The following is a 21,900-nucleotide window of genomic DNA, read 5'->3' as shown; positions in this document are numbered from 1 at the left end:
GAAAACATCATCCATGTTCACTCTGCGTTTCTCGTTGCGATTGATTCAGCTTTCAAATGAAGAAATACTCAAATCTTATTGGTATTTCAACATATACCTAAACAATTACAATTATAAAATCTAGTCATTTATAAATGAACGGTTAATCAAGTTTTAATCAATGTGTCACTTTCAAAAGATGATTAATATTTCCACTTACTGCTAATTACATATCAAAGATATTACTAACCTTTAGATTTCGGACAAGTGAGGAACCTCTAGGTTGCCAAAATGATGTGCATGGACTTTTATTCGTATTCACTTGTTTGTTTGTTAGATTGCTCTTTGACATTTCAGTTGGAGGATGATGGAACTTTTAATGTGCCAATCATACGCGAGTTTAGATAACATTATCTGGATATTCATACAGTCCCTCCTCGAGATCCTGTAGAGACAGGTACTCCTGCAGTGAAAAGAAACATAATGAAGACATTAATAATCCCCAATACACAAGGATTATAAGAATTCGTTTTTAGAAGAGATTGTAGTTATTCATATTTCTGTGCTGCTTCATTATTCTATTTGTTATGATAACACTACATTTCGAGGATGCGGCATAACTTTAAGAAGAGTTACAGCTGAACGATTGACTAAAACCATTAAAGTACAACCAGTGATGTATGTCGAACTATTACAATCTTGACATCAAGCGTTATCGTATCTATAGTAATAATGATACATAACATCACTACGTAAGTCACTGTAAGGCAAGTTTAAGGTTTTTTGGGAATTTGATATACATATCAATACATTAACTATCATACACATAGTTATGTAGATGTAGATTTAGAAAAGGATGAAGATATACTCAAAATGATATTGGCTGATATTATGTGGTAACATAATGACTTTGTAGGCCTACATAAATGTCTAAAATGTCTACATGGATAGTTATTACATATGGAAATGAAATGAGATGAAATTCATTTACAAAAAAAAAAATGAGATCGATAGCAAACATAAAATGTCGGAAATTTAAAAAAAAAATGCAGTTGGTTAAAAAGAGCAAGCAATAGCGAATACACTAGTCGAAGCCAGTCATTTCAACAATACAAGTTGATAAAGTAGGCCTATACTTTGCGAGATCAACATTAGTGATGTTTTATATAATTATATGTGGCCCTGCATCACAAAACCAACAAAAAGTTGTTAGATATGGATATTTAGTTAAGGGCAGATCCTGAAAGGGCAGACTCTAAGCTCTAAAATGATATATAACTCAATTCAAATGAACTCTCCTAACCTATCTAAATGTTTGAAAGAAAGCACACCCTCTGGAAAAGTGTGAACTGAGAAAAGAGGTTCTGAAGGACAGGGTCTATTCAAGTGCTTAATCTTTACTAAACCGTACTAGCTGTGCGATGAATGGGACCCAAAATACAACTTAAACCACCGGAGAAACAACAATGAAGGGATCATTATATTAAGTTGAAATTAAAATGTGCTCTATACGCACATTCTTTCCATGATTAATGCCTACTTTCAAAGCAGTAGAATTATCCTTTCAAAAGTTATTAGAGCTGAAAGTGAAGAGTGTGCAACGGATTTTCAAGAAATGAAAAGGGACCTCCAAGACATACTTGATATCACTACTTTACAACAAAAAAAAAGTTGTAAAAAAAAACTGCTGAAAACACACGTTCCCATTCATTTTGTGAGCCCAAAGTTAGGGACGATGTACAAGAAGAATAGCTCTTTTTGGAAAATATGCAAAACTCAAGATTGACCTGGTTGATCCGTTTCACCTTCTTGAGTAATTACGTAAAATCAAGAGGTGCGACTTTTTGTTGGTTTTGTGATGCACGGTCACATTTTTCCCCCGTTCGTACATGTTTATCCCCTAAGAAAATTACTTCTACCGGCCCTTCTTTCTGGAATGAGTTGGATTCTGTTCGGTTACAATCAAGTTCTCTAAGTTCCTTCAAGCAAAATTTTAAAGCCAATTTTCTAAAATCCTACGTTTAATTATTTTGCCGTGATCACATATTTCATTATAACAATTAATGCATACTCAAATGATGCCTCGCTCGGATGACTTCATTTGTTTCAACTTGGTAATTTTCTTATCATTGATAGAAAGGTTTAATCATGAACATCATACACTACTTTGTACATTCCGTAAATCTTATAATATTCTCGACATCTTGTATTTTTTGCATGTTAGTCATTTCTGACATTTATGTACTGTACTGAAGGCCTATGCAAATGATAGGATTCACCGTATCTTGTTGGGTAAGTATGGATATCACTGCTTTTAACAAACATTGAGGAAAATATACTCGGAAGATCGCCAGAATTCAACTTATGCATAAGAACTCCAACATTATAATTTATATATATATATATATATATATATATATATATATGTATATCAAAACTCACGTGATCTTTTTCCATAACGAGTTCAATCTTCCTCATTATCTGATGAAAATCGCATCTCTTCTTCAGTTCCATCACCCAGCACATCGTCATCACAGCGTACCTAGAAAAAAAAAGAGGAAAGATGAATCAAGATAACAATACTGAAAACTAAGAAGAGAAATACAAAGGTAGGATTTATTGATATTGAGTAAAACAATATGCTCATTATGCATACCCTTCCATCTGAATACTCTTCAATATGACAATTGTTCTCCTTATATTTTGGATTCTGTTATCGTCATAATTCTAGCACTGTCAGATACCTAACCAGACTGATGCCCGATGCACAATTCATGACCGAGGAAGGTGGGTATTAAATGTTAAGTCTGAGTATGTATCACTGTATAATTTTCTTAAACTCGAAGGCATGATCCCAATTTCCGACAGCAAATTATAGATTGCATGACACTCTTAAAATGCCCTCTTTTAAGCCAGCTGAATAAGATGAATTAATGCAGCGTGTGAACTTGATGCTGTCGATTCAGAAGAGATTTCTAAATAGGAGAAATATTTTGGTAATTCTGGGTCTCACAGTAAATCGGCGAAAACATATAACAGATAGTGTATTCTTGTTTGTCCCTCTTTTCATATTCAAATTGAATCTGCTTTGAATATTAAGTACCTCTCTTCCTTTGTTATTGAATATTGGACGAACGATTTCAGAAATGACGACAAAAAAAAAAAGAAAGAGAATTGAGAAAATAATACCCAATAAGGAAAAAATCGTATAGCTCATTATCTCAATTCAGATTTAGATTAAAATTCATATCAATTGATCTACTGTAGGACATAGGCATTTTGTTTCCATTGTCATTTTTTATAACAATGCAAACACATTGTCACATCACAGTTACTTGTCTCCATGACAGTTACAACGAATCTTACAACACTCCACCTGCTGTACATACACTGTTTCAAATGTGTGTCACTAATGTGTAAGTGTAGTTTGTTGAGACACGGATTGTCGCCCCTACACGGATTGTCGCCTCCTGCTCGGGGCGACAATCCGTGACGGGCGCTGGCGGCACGGATTGTCGCCCCTGTCACGGATTGTCGCCTGGCGACAATCCGTGACGCTTGTCGCCTGGCGACAATCCGTGACGCTTGTGCAGTTCCCAGTTTTTGACCTCGAAGGCGACAATCCGTGTTGGCAAAAAATTTGTTGCGACACGGATTGTCGCCCCGTCACGGATTGTCGCCCCGGGCTCGGGGTGGTTCCTCCGGTGTTAAGCTTTGGTGGGATGGGTATGACTGGTAAGTTATGCGTATGTGTGTGTGTGTGTGTGTGTGTGTGTGTGTGTGTATTGTGAGGTGCATGATATGTGATGTGTATGATTTGTTGTGTGTGTGTGTGTGTGTGTTTGTGTGTGTGTTTGGAGTATAATAATACAATGTGCATGTGTGGTGGTTACATAGTGGTAGTGGTTTGTTTGTGTGTGTATACGTGTGCCTGTATGCTTACGTGTGTATGTGGAATATAGTGGCGCTACTGTGGCAATACAAACGCCTTCAGAGTGTATGAGCACGTGTTTAAAGAATTCACACCAGCGTTGATCTAAAAATAGCATGGGTGTGTCAACCAAAATTTAATATCAGCGGTGAGGCGGGCTAGGCGAGAGAGAGACCGAGAGAAAATACATACGAGGGAGGTACCCTCCCCAAATGTTATTTGTCTTTGTTCATTTTTCCCTGCAGTCATTTTCTTCCATCAATCTCATAAACTAGAACGTCCATACCACTATTCTTTGTCCCAGAATAGGTTTGGCATGCTTTATGCATGAGCGAATAATTTCCACACGCCGTAAAAAATTTGTCAATCGTTACTTGATTTTAGCACAAACGAACTGCCATTGCACACTGCTAATACATACGTAATACAAACAAACACCAACAAACACTCAAACAAACCTCATAATGCAAACAAATTGACTCAACACTTTTTTCCTTGATATTTATTGGTTTCATTCAAATCATTCATAAATCGACCCATTCTGAGTGCAACATGAACAAAAAAAAGTTACAAATGGCAATTCGAAACAAAAGCAAATCCATTTGTCAATTTATACCACAAGTAATCTCACTTCAACATAGATAACTCGATTATAGACCAACCCTACTAATAATTTCTTCACGAGAAAGTTTTGACATGTATAGGGCCCTACCAAACCTATATTCCTTGAATATATTTGTTTGGATCATGTAACACCTTCTTACTTACAAGGGCATATACATAAAAAACACACAAATATATTACACAAATCTAGAATGAAATCAGTCATAAAAGACCCCACCACCCCCTCCCCTCCCAAACCGAAACAAATCTAGGGCCTATATCTATCCTAATATTAAATCCTACCAACATCCGTCATACCATTTATAACTATCCTTCTTCAAATCCAATCCCCAACCCACCAACCCCTGATTAAACAAAACCTAAATCATCCCACACCCACATTCACCGACCCAAATACATACACACACACACACACACACACACACACACACACACACACACGAAGGTTCGTTATTCCGAAGTTTCGTTTTTTCCGAGGCTTCATTTATCCGAAACACACAATTCCCTATACCTAGTGGTTCGTTGATCCAAAAATGAAATTCGGAATAACGAATCTTCGGAATAATGACCCTTCGGACGAATGAGTCTTCGGACGAAAGAGCCTTCAGAATAACAAACTTTTTGCAATAACGAAATGTAACCCCCTTCCCACATACCGACGCACACCCGAACCGATACCACATCCTTCCTGATGAAACGATTTCCCAATGTTGATAAATAAGACATAATGGACCGTATGCAGAAAAGCAGCATCCGCCCGCACGCAAGCTCCACTCCGAATTCATATACAAATCTGCCAAACAAACTCATCAAATTCAAAGCTGCTGATAAAATCAATATCAATGTTTATGACAGCTAGTTTACTAGGTATCCCTCCCCACGCGCAGCTAAAAACCACATACGCAAAAAACTGACATAATAAACACATTCTTCCATCACACACACACACACACACACTCACACACACACGCACACGCACAAACGGACACTAAGTTATCATGTGCACGCGCACATACACACTTTCTTGAAACCTCACCATGACTTTTTACATGGCATGTTTGCATGGATGTAGCCATGTAAGTTATGTGTTAGTATTTCAATGATTATGTCCAGAACGATATTACCTAGCAAAATGTGCTTCGAGGGCGGGCGACAATCCGTGCCGCCAACGCCCGTCATGGATTGTTGCCCCGAGCAGGAGGCGACAATCCGTGTAGGGGCGACAATCCGTGTCGCAACAGTAGTTTCTCTTTCCTTCTTTTTTTCTTAAAAATTGTTTTTATGATTCCGGAAAGAGAAAAAAAAAGATACTCACAGCTCCTGTCCGCAGTGTTTGGGGCAGGGCATCGTGTAGCCATTGGTGACCTGCTTTTTTACCTCCTCCATGGTCATTGTCGGGTATGGCTTCCCACCTATTCAAAGACACAAATGCAATAAAAAAATCCGTCCACATCATCATTCTACAAATGACTGAGTCTTTCCAACATTATGCATAACATGGCAAATGACAATTAAAATAGGCAAAGAGGGTTGTTCATGCTTTCAGATTGAGATGTTCAGTTCTTGAATATAACTGTGCATGACACCTAAAGCACATTTCTTTTCTGCAAAACTCCTATTAGGAGCATTGACATCCATTACCCCCTCCCCACGAACACACACACACACACACACACAATGAGTATAAATGTCTGGACTTAAAGGGATCGTACAGTTCTGGTTGAGACCTAATTTCAGGTTTCTAATATTCTAAGGTGAGATAATGAGAAATCTCATATGAAATATGAAAGAGCATGCAATTCTAGGAGGAATTCGACGTTTATTTGATAAAAATTGGTTTTGAAACGGCTGAGATATCAAAAAAGAGCGATTCTCATAAAGTGTGGGACCCACACTTTGTAACGATCGATTTGTTTTACTTTGTTTTTGGATGTTTCAGTTATTCCAAACCCGATTTTCATCAAATAAACTTTGAATTCCTCTTAAAATGGTATGCTCTGTACTATATCATAAGTGTTTTCTTGGTATCTTGCAAAAATATAAAGGCCCAATTCTCATCTCAACCAATACTGTACTATCCCTTGAATATAGCATATCAAAGTATTCGCTGTTGTTGTTTTCAAGAACCTATTTATACACAAGTTACTCTTAATACCTATGTTATAGGAAAGGAACATGTTGATTATTATCATTTTTCATTAAATGGAACACTCACCCTCCCTCCCTGTTTGACCTCTTCAAGCATATAAGGACCTTCACTAAGATTATTATGTTGTGACGGATTTATTTATGACAAGATATTGTTAACCAACCAAGCGTGACGATTTCCCAAAGCAGGACACCGTAGGACCAAACATCGCCCTCTAGTGACGGTTGACCGTTAAGCATGACCTGTGGTGACGTCCAGCGAGTTGGTTTCTATGTTGTATGTCGAGTAGAAAAGTACTACACATAAGGGAGGATGTTTCTGTGCAAACAGAGGTATCTCAAATGATGCTACAAACACATGTGAAAATGTGAAAAACCATAGCACACTCGGCTTTGTCTTACATTCAAATGTGCCTTTGATAACACCGTCCCTTTTCATTAGAGTATTTGAAGAGTTTGTTCGCAAAAAAACGATAAGTCCATATGTGACCCTGCACCTCAAAACAAACAAAAAGTCGCCAGACATAATTTTTTAGTTAAGACCATATTCTCAAAGAGCAGACTTTAAGCTTTAAAATGATGTAAAACTCAAATCAAATGGACTCTCCTAACCTATCTAAATACGAATGTATTGGAAAGAAAGCACAAACTCAGGAAACGTGTGAACTGAGAAAAGAGGCTCTAAAGTACAGTGTCTATTCAAGCGCTTAATCTTTATCAAACCGTGCTGGCTGTGAGATGAATGGGACAAAAAACAGGAAGTAAACCACCAGAGTAACAACAATGAAGAGATTATCAGATTAAACTGAAATTAAGCATGCCCCATTAACACATTTTGTCCATAATCAATGCCAACTTTCAAAGCAGTAGCACTATCCTTTCAAAGGTTATTAGAATTGAAAGTGAAGAGTGTGGACAAGGTTTTTCAGAAATGAAAAAGGATTCTAGAGACCCACCTAATCACACTATTCTACGAAAAATGTTCGAGATAAACTGCTAAAAAAAACCCACACTTTCCTGCCCGTTTTATGATACCAAATTTTAGCATAATGTAAAAGAAGACCCGCTCTTTCAGAAAATATGAAAAAGTCAAGTTCGGCTAGGTTGACCCATTTCACTTATTTTCAGTCCTCATGCAAAATCAGTGTGTGCGACTTTATGTTCGTTTTGAGGTGCACGGTCACATATTTGCCAAATGGAGATATTTGCGATTAAAGGTCAAGAAAAATAAAGAGAATAATAGGAAAATGTTTGCTTCTTTTGACCATAACTTCAAAACGTACCTTTATATTATGTAGTGACCAATATATTATTTAAAAGGTATCATTTTGTACTTTACGACAGAGACCGTACTTCAAAATCTTCAAAAATGGACTTGTCGGTTTTTGCGAACAAACTGTTCATTTTCTCTGTTGAATTGCTGAAAGGATTCATAACAAATATGGATTCATAACAATATGATAAAATCATCTTCAGCGCCTTTCGGATGAAACTAGCTTGAATGATCATAAAACAAACTGTTGTTTGGGACTTTCTTGTGCAAAGTTAATGCAGACTGATATAAAGTCGCATATAACCATCATGTACATGTCATTTACTTAACACCTACAATAATACTATTCTAATTCAAATCACATAACAAACAAAAAGAAAAGCTGCAACATCTTGAAACGCATGAATATTAGACAGGGTGTATAGTTGTAGCAGAGCGTGACAACATATTTGGCAGATTGTAAAGAAAAATGTAAACAAAGATTCGACATATCTCCTCCTATTAATTTTCAATTACATTATTTCACTGACAAAGAGCCATCGAAAGGAAGTAGTGTAAATTGGAGCCCGTCATGTAGTTTCATTATAAAACCGTATAGACCATAACTGAAGGATTGCATGAAAGTGACAATCATTTTTTCACACCGATGAATCGTGCTGCCTTACATTGCCTTTGTTCATCTTTGCTAACGTCATGCCGTAATCAGAAATCTTGCACAGTGTCGAGTCTTTCATCAATATGTCATTGGCACACAGGTTGCCTTGTATGATCTGCAAGATAAATATCATCGAAAGATATACATGTCATACGACTTTGGGCATGAGTAGTAGCCTTTTTCGACAGAGAAATATATGTAGAGAAAGAGATAGATGGATTATGGGTAGATGGATAGATAGACGAGTGAGGGAGAGAAAGTGGTTAAGATAAAATGTGACCCTGCACCTCAAAACAAACACAAAGTCGCCAGACATGAATTTTTAGTTAAGACCATATTCTGAAAGAGCAGACTTTAAGCTTTAAAATGATGTATAACTCAAATCAAATGGACTCTCCTAACCAATCTAAATATTGGAAAGAAAGCACAAACTCAGGAAAAGTGTGAACTGAGAAAAGAGGCTCTGAAGTACAGTGTCTATTCAAGCGCTTAATCTTTACCAAACCGTGCTGGCTGTGCGATGAATGGGACAAAAAACAGGAAGTAAACCACCAGAGTAACAACAATGAAGGGATTATCAGATTAAACTGAAATTAAGCATGCCTCATTAACACATTCTGAACATAATTAACGTCAACTTTCAAAGCAGTAGCACTATCCGTTCAAAAGTTATTAGAGTTGAAAGTGAAGAGTGTGGACAAGGTTTTTCAGAAATGAAAAAGGGATTCTAAAGACACACCTAATCACACTATTCTACCAAAAATGTTCGAGATAAACTGCCAAAAAACACACTTTCCTGCCCGTTTTATGATACCAAATTTTAGTATAATGTAAAAGAAGACCCGCTCTTTCAGAAAATATGAAAAAAGTCAAGTTCGGCTAGGTTGAACGATTTCACTTATTTTCAGTCCTCACGCAAAATCAGTGTGTGCGACTTTATGTTCGTTTTGAGGTGCACGGTCACAAATGATGGGCCTGCCCCTGTGAATGAATGCAATGTTAATTTCTACACTTTAGCTTAAATACAATGTTGTGTGGATCGACTACAACGTCAATAGCCGAGAGATTATGTTTGCTTAGTGGTTGTGTGCTCTTGAGCTCTGGCAAAGACCAACGTAATTTTAAATTATTCCGTTAGGGGGAGTCAGATGGGTGACAATGTCGACCATTTATGGAGGCAGGTTCTACCGCAAAGAACACTGTCTTTTAGAACATAGACATTAAGAGGGTGGTCCGTATCGTCTACGTGTTAGATTCGGTGCTTGATGAGTTTATAGTCACTTGAGTGCGTGAATGTTTTTGCTTCAATATTTTAGTTCTCGAGTGGCTTACCGCAAGCTGTGTCTAGAATCCTAAAATTACATTGCAGTCAATGCGTACCAAAAGAACGAGCAAATGAGGAAGAGGGAAAAGATTGAGGGCACCTTGTTAGATGCGAGGAACTCCATTCCCTTCGCCACTTGCCAGGAGTATTTGATTAGCTGAGATTCGTCAAGGCCTGGTTTAGGCGTCTGAAGGTTGCCGGAGTCGGACTTTACCTGTCTGTCACCGGACTGGAGGAGAGCTAGCAATGTTCCTCCTGGTATGTACTCTGATATGATACTACCTGTGACAAGCGCTTTGAAAGGGTAGAGCGAGAGGTTAAAGGAACGAGGGAAATACAGGAAACGGAGTCAAACAGAAAAAAAAAGAAAGAAAAAATGATGGACCCATAATATTGTGGCATGTATGAGAGCAAGCAAGGTTTACAATTAAACGTTAACTCAGATGTATTGATGATTCGTTTCGCTTTTTCCCCGAGGGTGTTAAATGACCATTTGTATTTGCTCTTTCTTACCACCTTTATAGCATTTCGATGTGGTCTTATTCCTTAAAATTCACGTGCACGCACTTTCTCTAATTCGAGAGCTAGTGTGACAACCTGTTGCTCTTCGTGCCGAAACTTGGAAAACGTATTCATTTTGAAATCCTTTGACATTGTAAACCTGCTGGTGCGTCATTCTCGAAAAAAAAAAAATGACCCATTTGTAATATCATTATAAGTTCATCATACAAATCGATTAAAAGTAGTACGTAATACCTGACCCTTATGTATGTTCTTATTTTTAACTTTCAAGCAAAGCTATTATTATACAATACACCATCGGTTTTTCATCATACAAGCTTTTCTTCTGACAATTTTAACTACAGTTTCGATAGACAATAATATCAGTGATTTCAAGACAATAAAGTGGCGATGAAGTCTGTCATGAAAGCCACAGCAGTACTTCTATTGATCTTTATTGACCTGCCATAATCTTATACCCTCATCCGGGTCATTAGAGAGGCTGGTACTTATGAGTGAAAGCACCGAGAGAGAAGTGATTATTTCGCTGCACCATGATTGTTGTTCCCAATGGTATATTATATATATATATATATATATATATATATATATATATATATATATTATACAGTATAAGTGGTGAATATGGTAGACCAGTGTTTTTAATCCAGGTTTACTTACAATTTTCACAGCAGTATCCGAGGTATCTCACGATGTTCTGATGCTCGGGAAGATGTCCGAGGTATTTCACCAATTGCACAGCGCGTGAGAAAACTTCAGCTTGATCTGGCAAGCGGAAAAGAAAAGCATTTTCTTTTTTTATATACATTCCTTTCTTATCATATTCCATTAACACTAATTACACCTGAAAATCTAAAACTGTGCTTAACATTTTGTCAGAGCCTGTTTCAAAGACAAAAGCGGAATGGATGGTACATACAAAATATTGTGGCTCCATAAACCGTATCTTACAGGGAGTATAGTCAATATGTATTCAATTCTATTTTCATTTTTCCCCAGGGCTCTAATTTTTGTCTTCTTCTTTTATGCTTTTCTATTCGCTTTTAGGACGAGATTATCTGTCGGTGGCACATGCAATAGCATTAGCTGCCTTTTCAATAATTTGAAATTAATAATTTGACTAATTACTATAATATCACAATCGCACATACTTGGTTCTATCTTGTCTTCAATGCACTAGTCGTATCATCGTAATTGTAAATTACCCTAAAAATGTATATGTGCCCTGTATACTTCATACCGTCTTAACCATTACCTTTCAGTTGTCTGACAGCAACGGCTGTTCGCTTTTGTTTGGTAGTTAGTTCACCCTTCCACACTTCACCGAAATCCCCATTTCCAACTCCGACGATTTTCGAGGAAACTATTAAGTTCTCTGCAGAAACGGCCAGTGAGTTTGGTTCCAGGGTCTGATATGCTGCACGTAAAATGAGTAAAACGAGAAGAATTGATTGGAAATTAATTATGGGATTGAGCGAGCTTGCGCTCTATGTACTGTTATGAACATCATTCCAAGATCAGCAAATATCAATTTTGCCGTCTCTCGCTACTAAAGTGGTTTGCAGTAACAGGCAAATTGTCATACTAATTAAGATCAGAGTTATCAAGTGGTATGTATTGTAAATCCATTGTCATTTTTATCGCAGGTATAAGTACGGGCAGATGTTGATTTTGATTTAACAAGATATTTATTGGTGCCCTAATCATGTAGCTATTCATCTTTTATTCTAAGATGTAACTATACCAAAAATTGATATCAACTTCTGTATCGTTTCAAGCCGAATATATTGCTTTATTAGATATTAAGCACACATACACATATACACACAAACACAGACATGTTATATGCTCATGAATGAACATAGTATGAATTGAGGTATTGATCAAAGAGTACCTTGATCTGCTTGACGGACCCTTTCATCAACTGTTAATCCATTGCTGTTGTTAAATCTCCTGTGAACGATAATGACAATCTTTGATTAAATCGAAAATTCTGCTACAAAAAAAGTCCATTACACCAGTTTTCGTGCTTATTGAAAAAGGTTTAAAGCAAAAACCATAAACGTAGTCATGAGACATGTGCGTGATTATTCAAGGCATCAATAAATTATTTAAAAATCTTCACACGTCAGAAAAAAAAGTGTCCTTGATGTCTCGTCCAAGAACAAAAGATTATTATGTACATTATTATCTTCAATTCTACCTTTTCCTAATTATATGTTTGTTCTTTTTAGTTTTGTTTTGTTTTTTTGTTGTTTCTTTTTATCAAGAGGAATTAGTTTAAGATAATATCGTTGGACAATGTATCTCCTATAGAATCTCCAAACTGTGCTTTGGTCACATCTGAAAGTAGTGTGCGCGAACATAGAATGATTTAGTGATGTAGGCCTACATATTTTCAATACCAAATGAAATGGCCTCATGAAGAAATGGGATTAATGACCTTTCGACGAAAGAATGGAGAGACTGACAAGAAAAGTTGAGACAAATTCTTACCTGTCCATCTGGAAGGAGTTATTTTCTGTGGACATGAGAGTACAATACAGCAGATGTTAATTATCTTTGATACATTAACATACAGTCCCGGAGACTATTTCACTCGGAACGATTACCTTGAAGGTTTAACGGAAACACAAAGAAACAAACACTACAGACTATACAAGTTAGACTGCGATGTTTTTCGTTATTGCTATACTGCTAAATACAGTCTTTAACTTTCTTGTATATTAACATAAAAATATCACATATTTTAGAGTGAATTTTCTACTGGATACAAAGCACTATGAGATGTCATTCCTGGTCGTCATAGTATAGATAAAGAGATACAAATTACCAGGCAGTGACAATACAAGTATTGGTTTTCACTTGCTATTGATGTTAATTATTTTGCTCTTCGGTTACTACAACATATATTTATGACTAGCGTCAATATTATGCTGAAAAAAAAATATCCTTAAATACAGGAGATTATCCACAACAAGAACTGGTTTTCGTCAGACCCTTATGCAAACAATGGATGTATCACGCTTCACTCGTAGTTTTGTTCCATGTGGACACAATAATTAAGGGCCCCTACCTGTAAATTTAATGGAATGTCCCTGACCGCTTCACAAAATCGTTCAAAAGATATCAAAATACATGACGAAAAAATTAGTTACAAATCAGAAATGCAGTTTGTCAAAAATTGAATAGCTGCAAATATTGAGTACGAATTTCTCTAGAAATTGCATTTTTGTTTTAATAAGATGAAAGCTTTTACCATGGAATATTTGAAGGGACAATATTTCATTGGGTGCATGTACAGAATACAGGTGATTTTTTTTTTTCTTCTTCTTATTTGTAGTGAAAAGAGCGCGCAGTCTGGCTTTCCGGACCCTTGGACAAAGTTTGAGCAGAAGAACTTGCCTTGAAAATTTGATGTATAAAAGGATATATCTCTATTATCCAGGTTTGTGAAGATAAAACACCTCATTTCTCCAAGCTATCTTACAGATTTTTTTGAATTTTGAATTTTGAATTTTAGCACACGTCTCTATGGGGAAACATTTACCCGTGTGAGCCCTCAATGTGCTTGAAAGATTAGCGGAAACCTCGCTTCTCGTTCTCTTCCGGGTCAACCTCCACCCTATTTTGTATGGGCATGAGGTCATTGCCAAGACTCTGCAATACTTTAGGGCCAAATAGAGGATTCGCTTGTACGTTGTATGTCAATATAAGTGTTGGTGCCAGCGCGTGTGAACCCGCGTAATCACCGACAGTTAAGTTTTCGACCCAGACTTCAAGTCTTAAATAGCAACTGTTTGTGAAGGTAACCGTTCTTTATCCTTGTGGAAAATCGATAATATCATTAATTAACCAACCTTTTGAGGCAGACTGTCTCGTAATTTTCAGGTAGAGGGCGACATTGATGCTCAAAGATCCAGCAAGGAGTATTGCCAAAATGGAAATGCCCGCAACCAGCCCGGAGTTGGAACAATGAACACTTTCACTAGGAAACACTGCGAGGAATGTTTGGCAGAAAAGATGACAAAAGGAACGGCCCAATCACATTTTTGTTCAAGTCAATAAACTTAACTAGAAATATAAAATAACATAGCTAAAGACCGTGGCACACCTTTCCGGGCAGCGTATCTTTTATTACACCTCTGCTCCGCCAAAATTCCCAGAAATACGAAAGAAACGGCTCGCGGGCAAGTCTAATCTGTGCGCTCAAGGCGATATATTTTTTTCCCCAGTATGGGAAGTCTTTGAATCTATTACTCTCTGTAGCCTTGGCCTTAGGTTTTTTCAATCAGTTACAATTGCCAGAAATCTGACAAACGCAACGAGAAGAATTTAGCACAAAAGGGAAATACAAAAGGAAATTTACATCTTTCATTTTTTTTTTGCATGTGATGATGCCTCTCTTCGTAATTCTATACAAAGTACTCAAAGTCTTTGTTTCCTTTTTCTTGTCTCTGTTAAACAGAAAAAGAACAGAGAAACAGAGAAAAAAAGTAAAGAACACCGGAGTTATTTTCGTCAATACCCCCCCCCCCCCATTACAGTATTACAACATATTATGAAGAGCGGGAGGGGAATAAAGTGGTCTACAATGATAAACGTGCAATTTTGTTTCATTGATCTACCTACTCTTGTTTTTCTTTCCTATTAAATGTGGTTATCATTCATAGTTGAGAGATTAGAAATTACAGTGTGCATATAAACTCATTTAGAATTCAGTGGTCCACATATTCCAAAATCTAAAGCCAAACTAAGAGATATATTAAATAAAAACATACATACGAATATATATATATATATATATATATAATTATATATATATATATATATATATATATATATATATAAGATATATATATAACATTCACGGTAAGATTTTCCTCTTTGCTTATTTTACTATTCTTGTCTATTACACGTTATCTATTAAAACAAGAAATTACCGGAGTGTTTGGGGTTTATTTTAATCTTTGTTTAATCAGGGCCGTCTCGTTGAAAACGCCTGCAGCTGTCCACATCCCGTCGAAGAGGGGCTCAAAGTCCTGTCAGCCCTCGCTCCCAGTAGAAACAAAATTACAATGTTTCCAAAAAACAAGCAAGCAACCAATGATTAAAAGATCTATTATTAATATATTCAAAATTGTCTTCCTTCCTATTATTTAAGAGTTTCGTCATTTTGTGCTAGAAAAGGTGAAAATTATCTGTGCGATCTTTTTCGTTTTTGTTGTGTGAATCTTGTCTTATGTATTTATTAATTCATTAACATTTAATCATTTGCCTGTCTATTTATCTATTCATTTATCCTTCCATTCATTTATAATGTAAACATGCATCTGTGTGTGTTTCTCTATCTCTCTTTCTGTCTCTTTCTAGTTTTAGTAATACCAAAAAATACAGATTTGAGTAACTTACGGCACGGGATAAACAGTTTTGCAGTCGACGTGTTTCCTAAGGGATTTTCACCCGCACAAGTGTACTTCGTAATATGGTCAGGAGCTGGTTCTATGAGCGGGCTTGCCATCGGCGTTTGATACGGATCGGCGCTGTAATTTTTATAAATCCACAAAGCTTCGATTTCAGGATTAGGCTGTTGACCAGGTAAAATATGGCACGTGGTTTTAAGATCCGTGCCATCTTCAATGAAATTGACGATTATAATGGAGTCGTCCGGGGGAACTACGATAAAGAAAAACGAAATAAAGAATGCGAAAATAAAAAGATCACATTACTTTTGAACTCACAAGGCTGTTAACATTTTTCTTTCTCAAAATGGTGTGCAATAAGTATTTTGTCAATAATATTAAGGTCACTTCCATTGTTGTTGTAGTTTTTTGATAGTTTGTTTGTTTGTCTTTGTGTATGAGTGTCTTTTGACAGATATTTTATGCAAATTTTAAAACTTAATTGAGATTTTAGGCGTTCGAGTTATCCTTACAACGGATTGTTTTTCCGTGAGAACATTGCAAAAGCTGTAGGTAAGTAAATAATAATTAAAGTCTTTTCCTAGTAATCTTACCCATACTTGGGCCCTGAACGTTCTGTAGATTTTTCTGAGACATAATAAAAATATATACATGTTTAATAACAACATGAAATAGAAAAGTAGCCCAGGTAGATAGTAAAACAAAGAGATTTACCGTCTAATTATGTTCAATATTCTAGAGCTACCCAAGAAAATTTGTCATGACTCACACACAACGTTGAGTGATGTGATGTTTGTGTCCTGGTTTAGACTGGTCAGTTGATGTCCAGTTGTTCTGCATTCGAGTGACTGACCATTGTTTTCCTTCACTGGTGTAAAGGTGAACATACTAAACATGTCTGACAGCCCCTGGTTTTCGCCAGTAGGGTTGGTATACTCCACAATGCCCTGGTACTGCAGTTTGCCACCGAGATACCATTCGATCGATTCCAGGGGCCGGCCTTCCACAGCCGAACAAGTCGCTGTATATTGCGTGCCAACAACCAAGGACTCTGAATCCAATATGAGGTCTAGTTTAGACATCACTAGGGGTGCGACAAGAAAACAGTAAGGGATTAATTTGCTATGAAAGCAGGCCAATATATATATATATATATATATATATATATATATATATATATGTATATATATATATATATAACATGAAGAGTTTGTTTGCAAAAGCCGATAAGTCCATATTTGCCAAATGGAGATATTTGCGATTAAAGGTCAAGAAAAATAAAGAGAATAATAAGAACATTTATGCTTCTTTTGACCATAACTTAAAAAACATACCTTTATATGTAGTGACCAATATATCATTTAAAAGGTATTATTTTGTACTATATGACAGAGATCGTACTTCAAAATCTTCAAAAATGGACTTATCGGTTTTTGCAAATAAACCCTTCATATATATATATATATATATATATATATATATTATATGTGTGTGTGTATGTGTGTGTGTGTGTGCATGTATATGCAAGAAGAAATTTAAACGCAAATGGCTAATAATAGCAAGGTCTTCTTTATCAATAATAGCCTCTTCAGTGTAGTTGCCACTGCCCTACCAGGAGGTCCTGCCATTATTATTACCCTACGTTTCCAGGTACCCATTTATACATCAGTCCTGGGTCAAGAATGACGTGGTGGGTTAATAACAAACAATCAAACAAACAAACAAATGTCCCAGGACGAAGCACCGGGCGGGGATCGAACTCGGGTCTTCCGATTAGGAGTAAGAGTCTTAATCACTATACCACAGCGCCCGAACATCCAACCTCCCACTTCACCCCACAAAGCGCCCATTTAGAGCATCTTAACTGTTATCAGAAAGAGGAAATTGGAGCCTTTTCAGTGGTAGCTGTTGTATAGCAAGGGATACTTTTGAAGTAACAATGATCAACTATACTTGCATAAACGTATTATTGTTCTACGTTTGGCCTTTGGCCTTTGCTTTTCATACCTAATTTGGCTTACACCAGTTTTCACAATTTTATATTCATTGTATTTTGCATAATTCAAGTTGCAATGATGTTTTATATTGTATTTCTTTTACTCATGTGGAAGTGAATCATGAAGTAAAGACAGTAGCCGTTTGCATGTAATATCTGTATATTCCTGTTAAATTTCATTGAATCGAATTATATTTGTTGCAAAATCATGATTACCCTATAGTATTTCCATGTTGCAATTATGAAAAAAAAACTTCATGAACTAATATTGAAAGTACATACACGCACTCACACACCGCACGCACCCACAAAGATACACAAACAAACACACACACACACACATTATTTATATTTACATCAATGAAACTAATAAAATTATCTTATTCTACAGCCAGTATACATCGATGCCTCATGAACATGCGCGTTGATAAAAGCATACTACATAATAGAAAAAAAAAAACATGACTGTATTATAGTTTTACTTCGTTTCATGAGCTTTTCTCTGATTCAAATGTACTCATCGTTCCCACCTTCAACAGTAACCTGAGCGGGAGAAGCGGTATCTTGTATTTCAATGATGTCACAACGGTAAGTCCCTTCCTGAAAGACTTCCGTTTCACTGATGGTTAGAACCGATGAGCTTTCATCTTCTTCTACGCTGAAGTCTTTATATTTAGGAGACTCGTTAGTAACAACGTTGGTACCGCCCATAAATATGGTTACCGGCGTTAGACCCCACGTAGTGTCGCTCCACACGAAAGTTTTTGTTGTACCATCATGATTATTAAGGACCCGACATGTAAGGGTAGTGTCGGTCCCTTCTTTAACTACGACTGAATTCGGGCCGATCAGCGTTTGGCCCCGGACTGCACCTTGAAGGAACTGTAGATGATTATAATAGGGGATAATGATGCATCAGATTTTTACTTGCATTTTCAGCTTTCTAGACAAAAATAACATCTTACACACACGCTCACTCGCATAACTAATGTACGAGCACCAAATTTTCAAGCTGTTACTCGTTAACTTCAGACAATGATTTTAGAGTAACATAAAAATAACCCGACTTAAAAAAGTTACAGTATGAAATCATTCTAAAATGCCATGAAAACTTGAATGGTGTAGCCACGAAATATCCTAATATTTGAAGCATACATTATAATGTCTTTCTTTTCATGTTACTGGAACCAGCAAGCGGACTAATATCGTCATTGTATATGACACATTTACTTGAAGTATACATTTGCTTGACAACAGACTACCATGTTTTCTATGCCTCTTACGAATTGACATTATGAAAAAGATAACAAATAAATTGGACAGAAGACGAAATTAGCCTAAACATTTTTGGCGGCTTCATGATTATCGGCAGGAAAAAGATAAAGGTATCCTGCAATTTCTTTTCTATCTTTTTTTTTTAAGGTGAAAGAAATAAATATCCAATTAATATTGTACTTACTCCGTAAAGAATTGCCAGAACAAGTGACAAATCAGACATTCGAAAGGTTACCATCTTCCAGCAGCCTCCTACCCCCTGGGATTTCTGAATCAAGCCTTCGAAGCGTAAATCGAAATTAAGTATTTTTGTAGCATGAAATCCTGGGGATTTAAGTACAGGAAATCATTATTGTGTATTTCAATTAGTGCTTTTTCAAGACTCACTGTTAATCAAAACATATTCATGACAAATTACCTGGAACTTTTAGAGTTGTACATCTTGAAACTATCAGAAGAAAGAAAATTTGTAAATTTCAAAACGGTTCTTTGATATTAATTGTCTTGCCCATTAAGAAAGGTATTTAAATTTAAAGTTGAAATATAAAAAGATAAATACATCTCCAACCAAATGAAGGCTCAGAGTTGAGGGAATTTTTTTTTAATACTATGCGTCATAATATACAAATTATTGCAGTTATTATGTATTATCATTAATGAAAAACATGAATGAAAAACACGAGCAATAATTAATCATGATGTAAAAAAAAAACAGAAGTAAACTGCATAAATGAATTTGGATTCACATAATTTTGAATGTCCTGGATTTTCAAAACAATCCTACAAAGCACTGGTGCAGAAAAGGCATAGTGATTTGTCCAACAGCAAACAGTCATTCAATTAGGTACAAGAGGAAAGGTTCAGTGCGCTATAACGAATCCGGATATAATTATGTGTAAATTGTTACAGATAAAAAGTAGGCATTATTACAGGGTTATATCAAAGACAGTCAATCCCTTTTGCATGCAAACTTGTGAACAATTGGTGAGAACACTAAGGTATTGAAGAAAACACTATTTGAACACCTTCTGTAAAGTTTGAACTCAAGAGGGTCTTTGTTTGTTAGTTAGATTGACCGGTAAGATTTGAAAATTTTTTCGTACTACGAACAAATAAAATCTAAACTACTTGTCTAGTTTTACAGACATACATGTGATACACTTAGTTGCACAATCCGTGTACATAGATCATATTCATATAAGTGGTATGTTGTTATTTGCCATCGACAACAAAGTAAGAGAAGCTATAGTGAATTCTTCTTTTCTGACAGCTTTAACAAGCATATCTTTTGTTCGAAGTATAAGTATCATACTACAACACAAAGGAGGATTAATGTATGTACCTGTAGTGCTTAGCGCACAGAATTGTACAGTAGTGCATTGAATAATTAGATAGTGCATTGTTCGAATTTTAACGGATAACAACCTTCAAATATCACAGAAGTGTTATAGCTTTACAATAGTCTTGTCATTGTGGTGGAATATTATCATGATCTGTGCTATTTGGAAAGAAATGCAAAAGGGATGGCCCATCTTTAATATAAACTCTAGTTCAGTTGTCTTCTCCATATATTACCGGATATTCGATCAACCTATAGCTACACACATACCTCAATAGGTATTTAAGGTCATAAAATGATACCATGAAGACAATTTGATGTAGCCCCGTAAATGTGTTTATTATACATTGGTTGAAATTACTTACCCCGTAATGCAGATAACACGGGTTGGTTCAATATTCCGTTGTTAACTGAAGGTGAGCATGATTGCTCGGTATTAACAGTTGGCGACAAAGAGAGTACAATACAAACAAACAAGTTGTCCTCTCTCTAGATGGAAAATGGCAGAGTCTACTAGTCTGCTAGTGATTTGCAGAGATTTATAGTCACAATGTGCCCCGGCCCTTTCATGTGAAACTGATTTTGCCATACTCAATTCATCATTCACTGTTCATCAACCATAATTTGTTTTATAAGGCGTCTGGACTTTGGGCGCAAAGACAAACAATGCCGTAATGTCCTGTGGATATTGCGTGCGGAGAGAGGCAAATATTGTGTTTGTCATTGAGTTCAAGAGCTTGAAGTTTCAAGTAATATCGCTTCCCACACCCAAAGACACACAGACACTGATGTAGTCACACAGTGAACGAGCATTTTCATGGACTTTTGACAGATTGATAATATCTTTCTCCTCTTGATAGTTTGATATCAGGCAAACATGATCGTGAAAAACACACTTACAAGTTACCTCATATGTTCTTCTCTCCCTATTATCTTAATAATAATTATGTTTAAAGTAAACATGAAATGTAGGCCCTACGTATCTGAGGGAGGAGATACACGTGCATATACAAATATACTTACATTCTATGTTTGTTTGAATTATAAGCGATCATGGACGTTTCGTCACTGTGCAGTTTAAAATACATACTTTATTCTTTAATATCATAAAAATATCATTCACAATCGGACATGTTCTTTACAATGTGAATCATACCATGTGTTTTCATGATAATTTTTTTTTTCATTTATGAATGAATAAGAATGTATAGAAGCGCAGTATATGATTTCAATCAAATTAGCTTACCTCATTTATATAACTTTTACAATTTGACCATGATTTTGTCCTGCAATCTCACTGTGGCAGGATAACGAGTAAAGGTAATGTTTACTAATGGAAACAGTGATTTTAAAAATGTTCGAGTTTCCATTTTAAATTCATGCACATTGTGTAGGTCAGTTGTATCCAAAA

General features: G+C 36.1%; 2 protein-coding genes across 3 annotated transcripts; both read right to left on the bottom strand.

The window, feature by feature from the left end:
* Nucleotides 1–239: 239 nt before the first annotated feature.
* LOC139708276 (tyrosine-protein kinase SRK3-like) lies at nucleotides 240–5,938 on the bottom strand. Its single transcript, XM_071620246.1, has 3 exons — nucleotides 5,850–5,938; nucleotides 2,422–2,521; nucleotides 240–442 (listed from the first exon to the last, which is right to left on the bottom strand). Exons 1-3 carry the CDS (start codon nucleotides 5,924–5,926, stop codon nucleotides 380–382), a joined length of 240 nt encoding a protein of 79 aa, XP_071476347.1. The 5' UTR covers nucleotides 5,927–5,938; the 3' UTR covers nucleotides 240–379.
* Nucleotides 5,939–14,052: 8,114 nt separating this feature from the next.
* On the bottom strand, nucleotides 14,053–21,018 carry LOC139708275 (uncharacterized). 2 transcript variants are annotated; one of them, XR_011709332.1, is made up of 6 exons: nucleotides 20,855–21,018; nucleotides 19,335–19,474; nucleotides 18,406–18,757; nucleotides 16,649–16,963; nucleotides 15,400–16,132; nucleotides 14,053–14,454 (listed from the first exon to the last, which is right to left on the bottom strand). XR_011709332.1 is itself a non-coding variant. In XM_071620245.1 (6 exons), the coding sequence occupies exons 2-6, from the start codon at nucleotides 19,386–19,388 to the stop codon at nucleotides 14,276–14,278; spliced, it is 1,164 nt and encodes a 387-aa protein (XP_071476346.1). In that variant the 5' UTR covers nucleotides 19,389–19,474; nucleotides 20,855–21,018; the 3' UTR covers nucleotides 14,053–14,275. The 2 variants fall into 2 exon arrangements, 1 of the variants encoding a protein (XP_071476346.1); XM_071620245.1 differs by having other exon boundaries at nucleotides 15,869–16,132.
* Nucleotides 21,019–21,900: the final 882 nt, after the last annotated feature.

Source organism: Diadema antillarum, unplaced genomic scaffold, assembly GCF_040938485.1.
Source record: "Diadema antillarum isolate AM-2024a unplaced genomic scaffold, OU_Dant_1.0 seq00001324_RagTag, whole genome shotgun sequence".
Lineage (NCBI taxonomy): Eukaryota > Metazoa > Echinodermata > Echinoidea > Diadematoida > Diadematidae > Diadema > Diadema antillarum.
This window is presented reverse-complemented; position numbering and strand designations above follow the sequence as displayed.

What these genes read in the sequence shown, in the direction of transcription:
- LOC139708276 (XM_071620246.1), bottom strand. Translation starts at nt 5,926, where the DNA reads ATGACCATGGAGGAGGTAAAAAAGCAGGTCACCAATGGCTACACGATG. An exon ending in AAACACTGCGGACAGGAGCT is followed by an intron (nt 2,522 to 5,849) that starts GTGAGTATCTTT and finishes TTTTTTTTCTAG; the next exon opens with GTACGCTGTGATGACGATGT. An exon ending in TCGTTATGGAAAAAGATCAC is followed by an intron (nt 443 to 2,421) that starts GTGAGTTTTGAT and finishes TTTTCACTGCAG; the next exon opens with GAGTACCTGTCTCTACAGGA.
- LOC139708275 (XM_071620245.1), bottom strand. Translation starts at nt 19,388, where the DNA reads ATGGTAACCTTTCGAATGTCTGATTTGTCACTTGTTCTGGCAATTCTT. An exon ending in CACATCACTCAACGTTGTGT is followed by an intron (nt 16,133 to 16,648) that starts GTGAGTCATGAC and finishes TCTTTATCGTAG; the next exon opens with TTCCCCCGGACGACTCCATT. An exon ending in AAAACTGTTTATCCCGTGCC is followed by an intron (nt 14,455 to 15,868) that starts GTAAGTTACTCA and finishes CATTCCTCGCAG; the next exon opens with TGTTTCCTAGTGAAAGTGTT.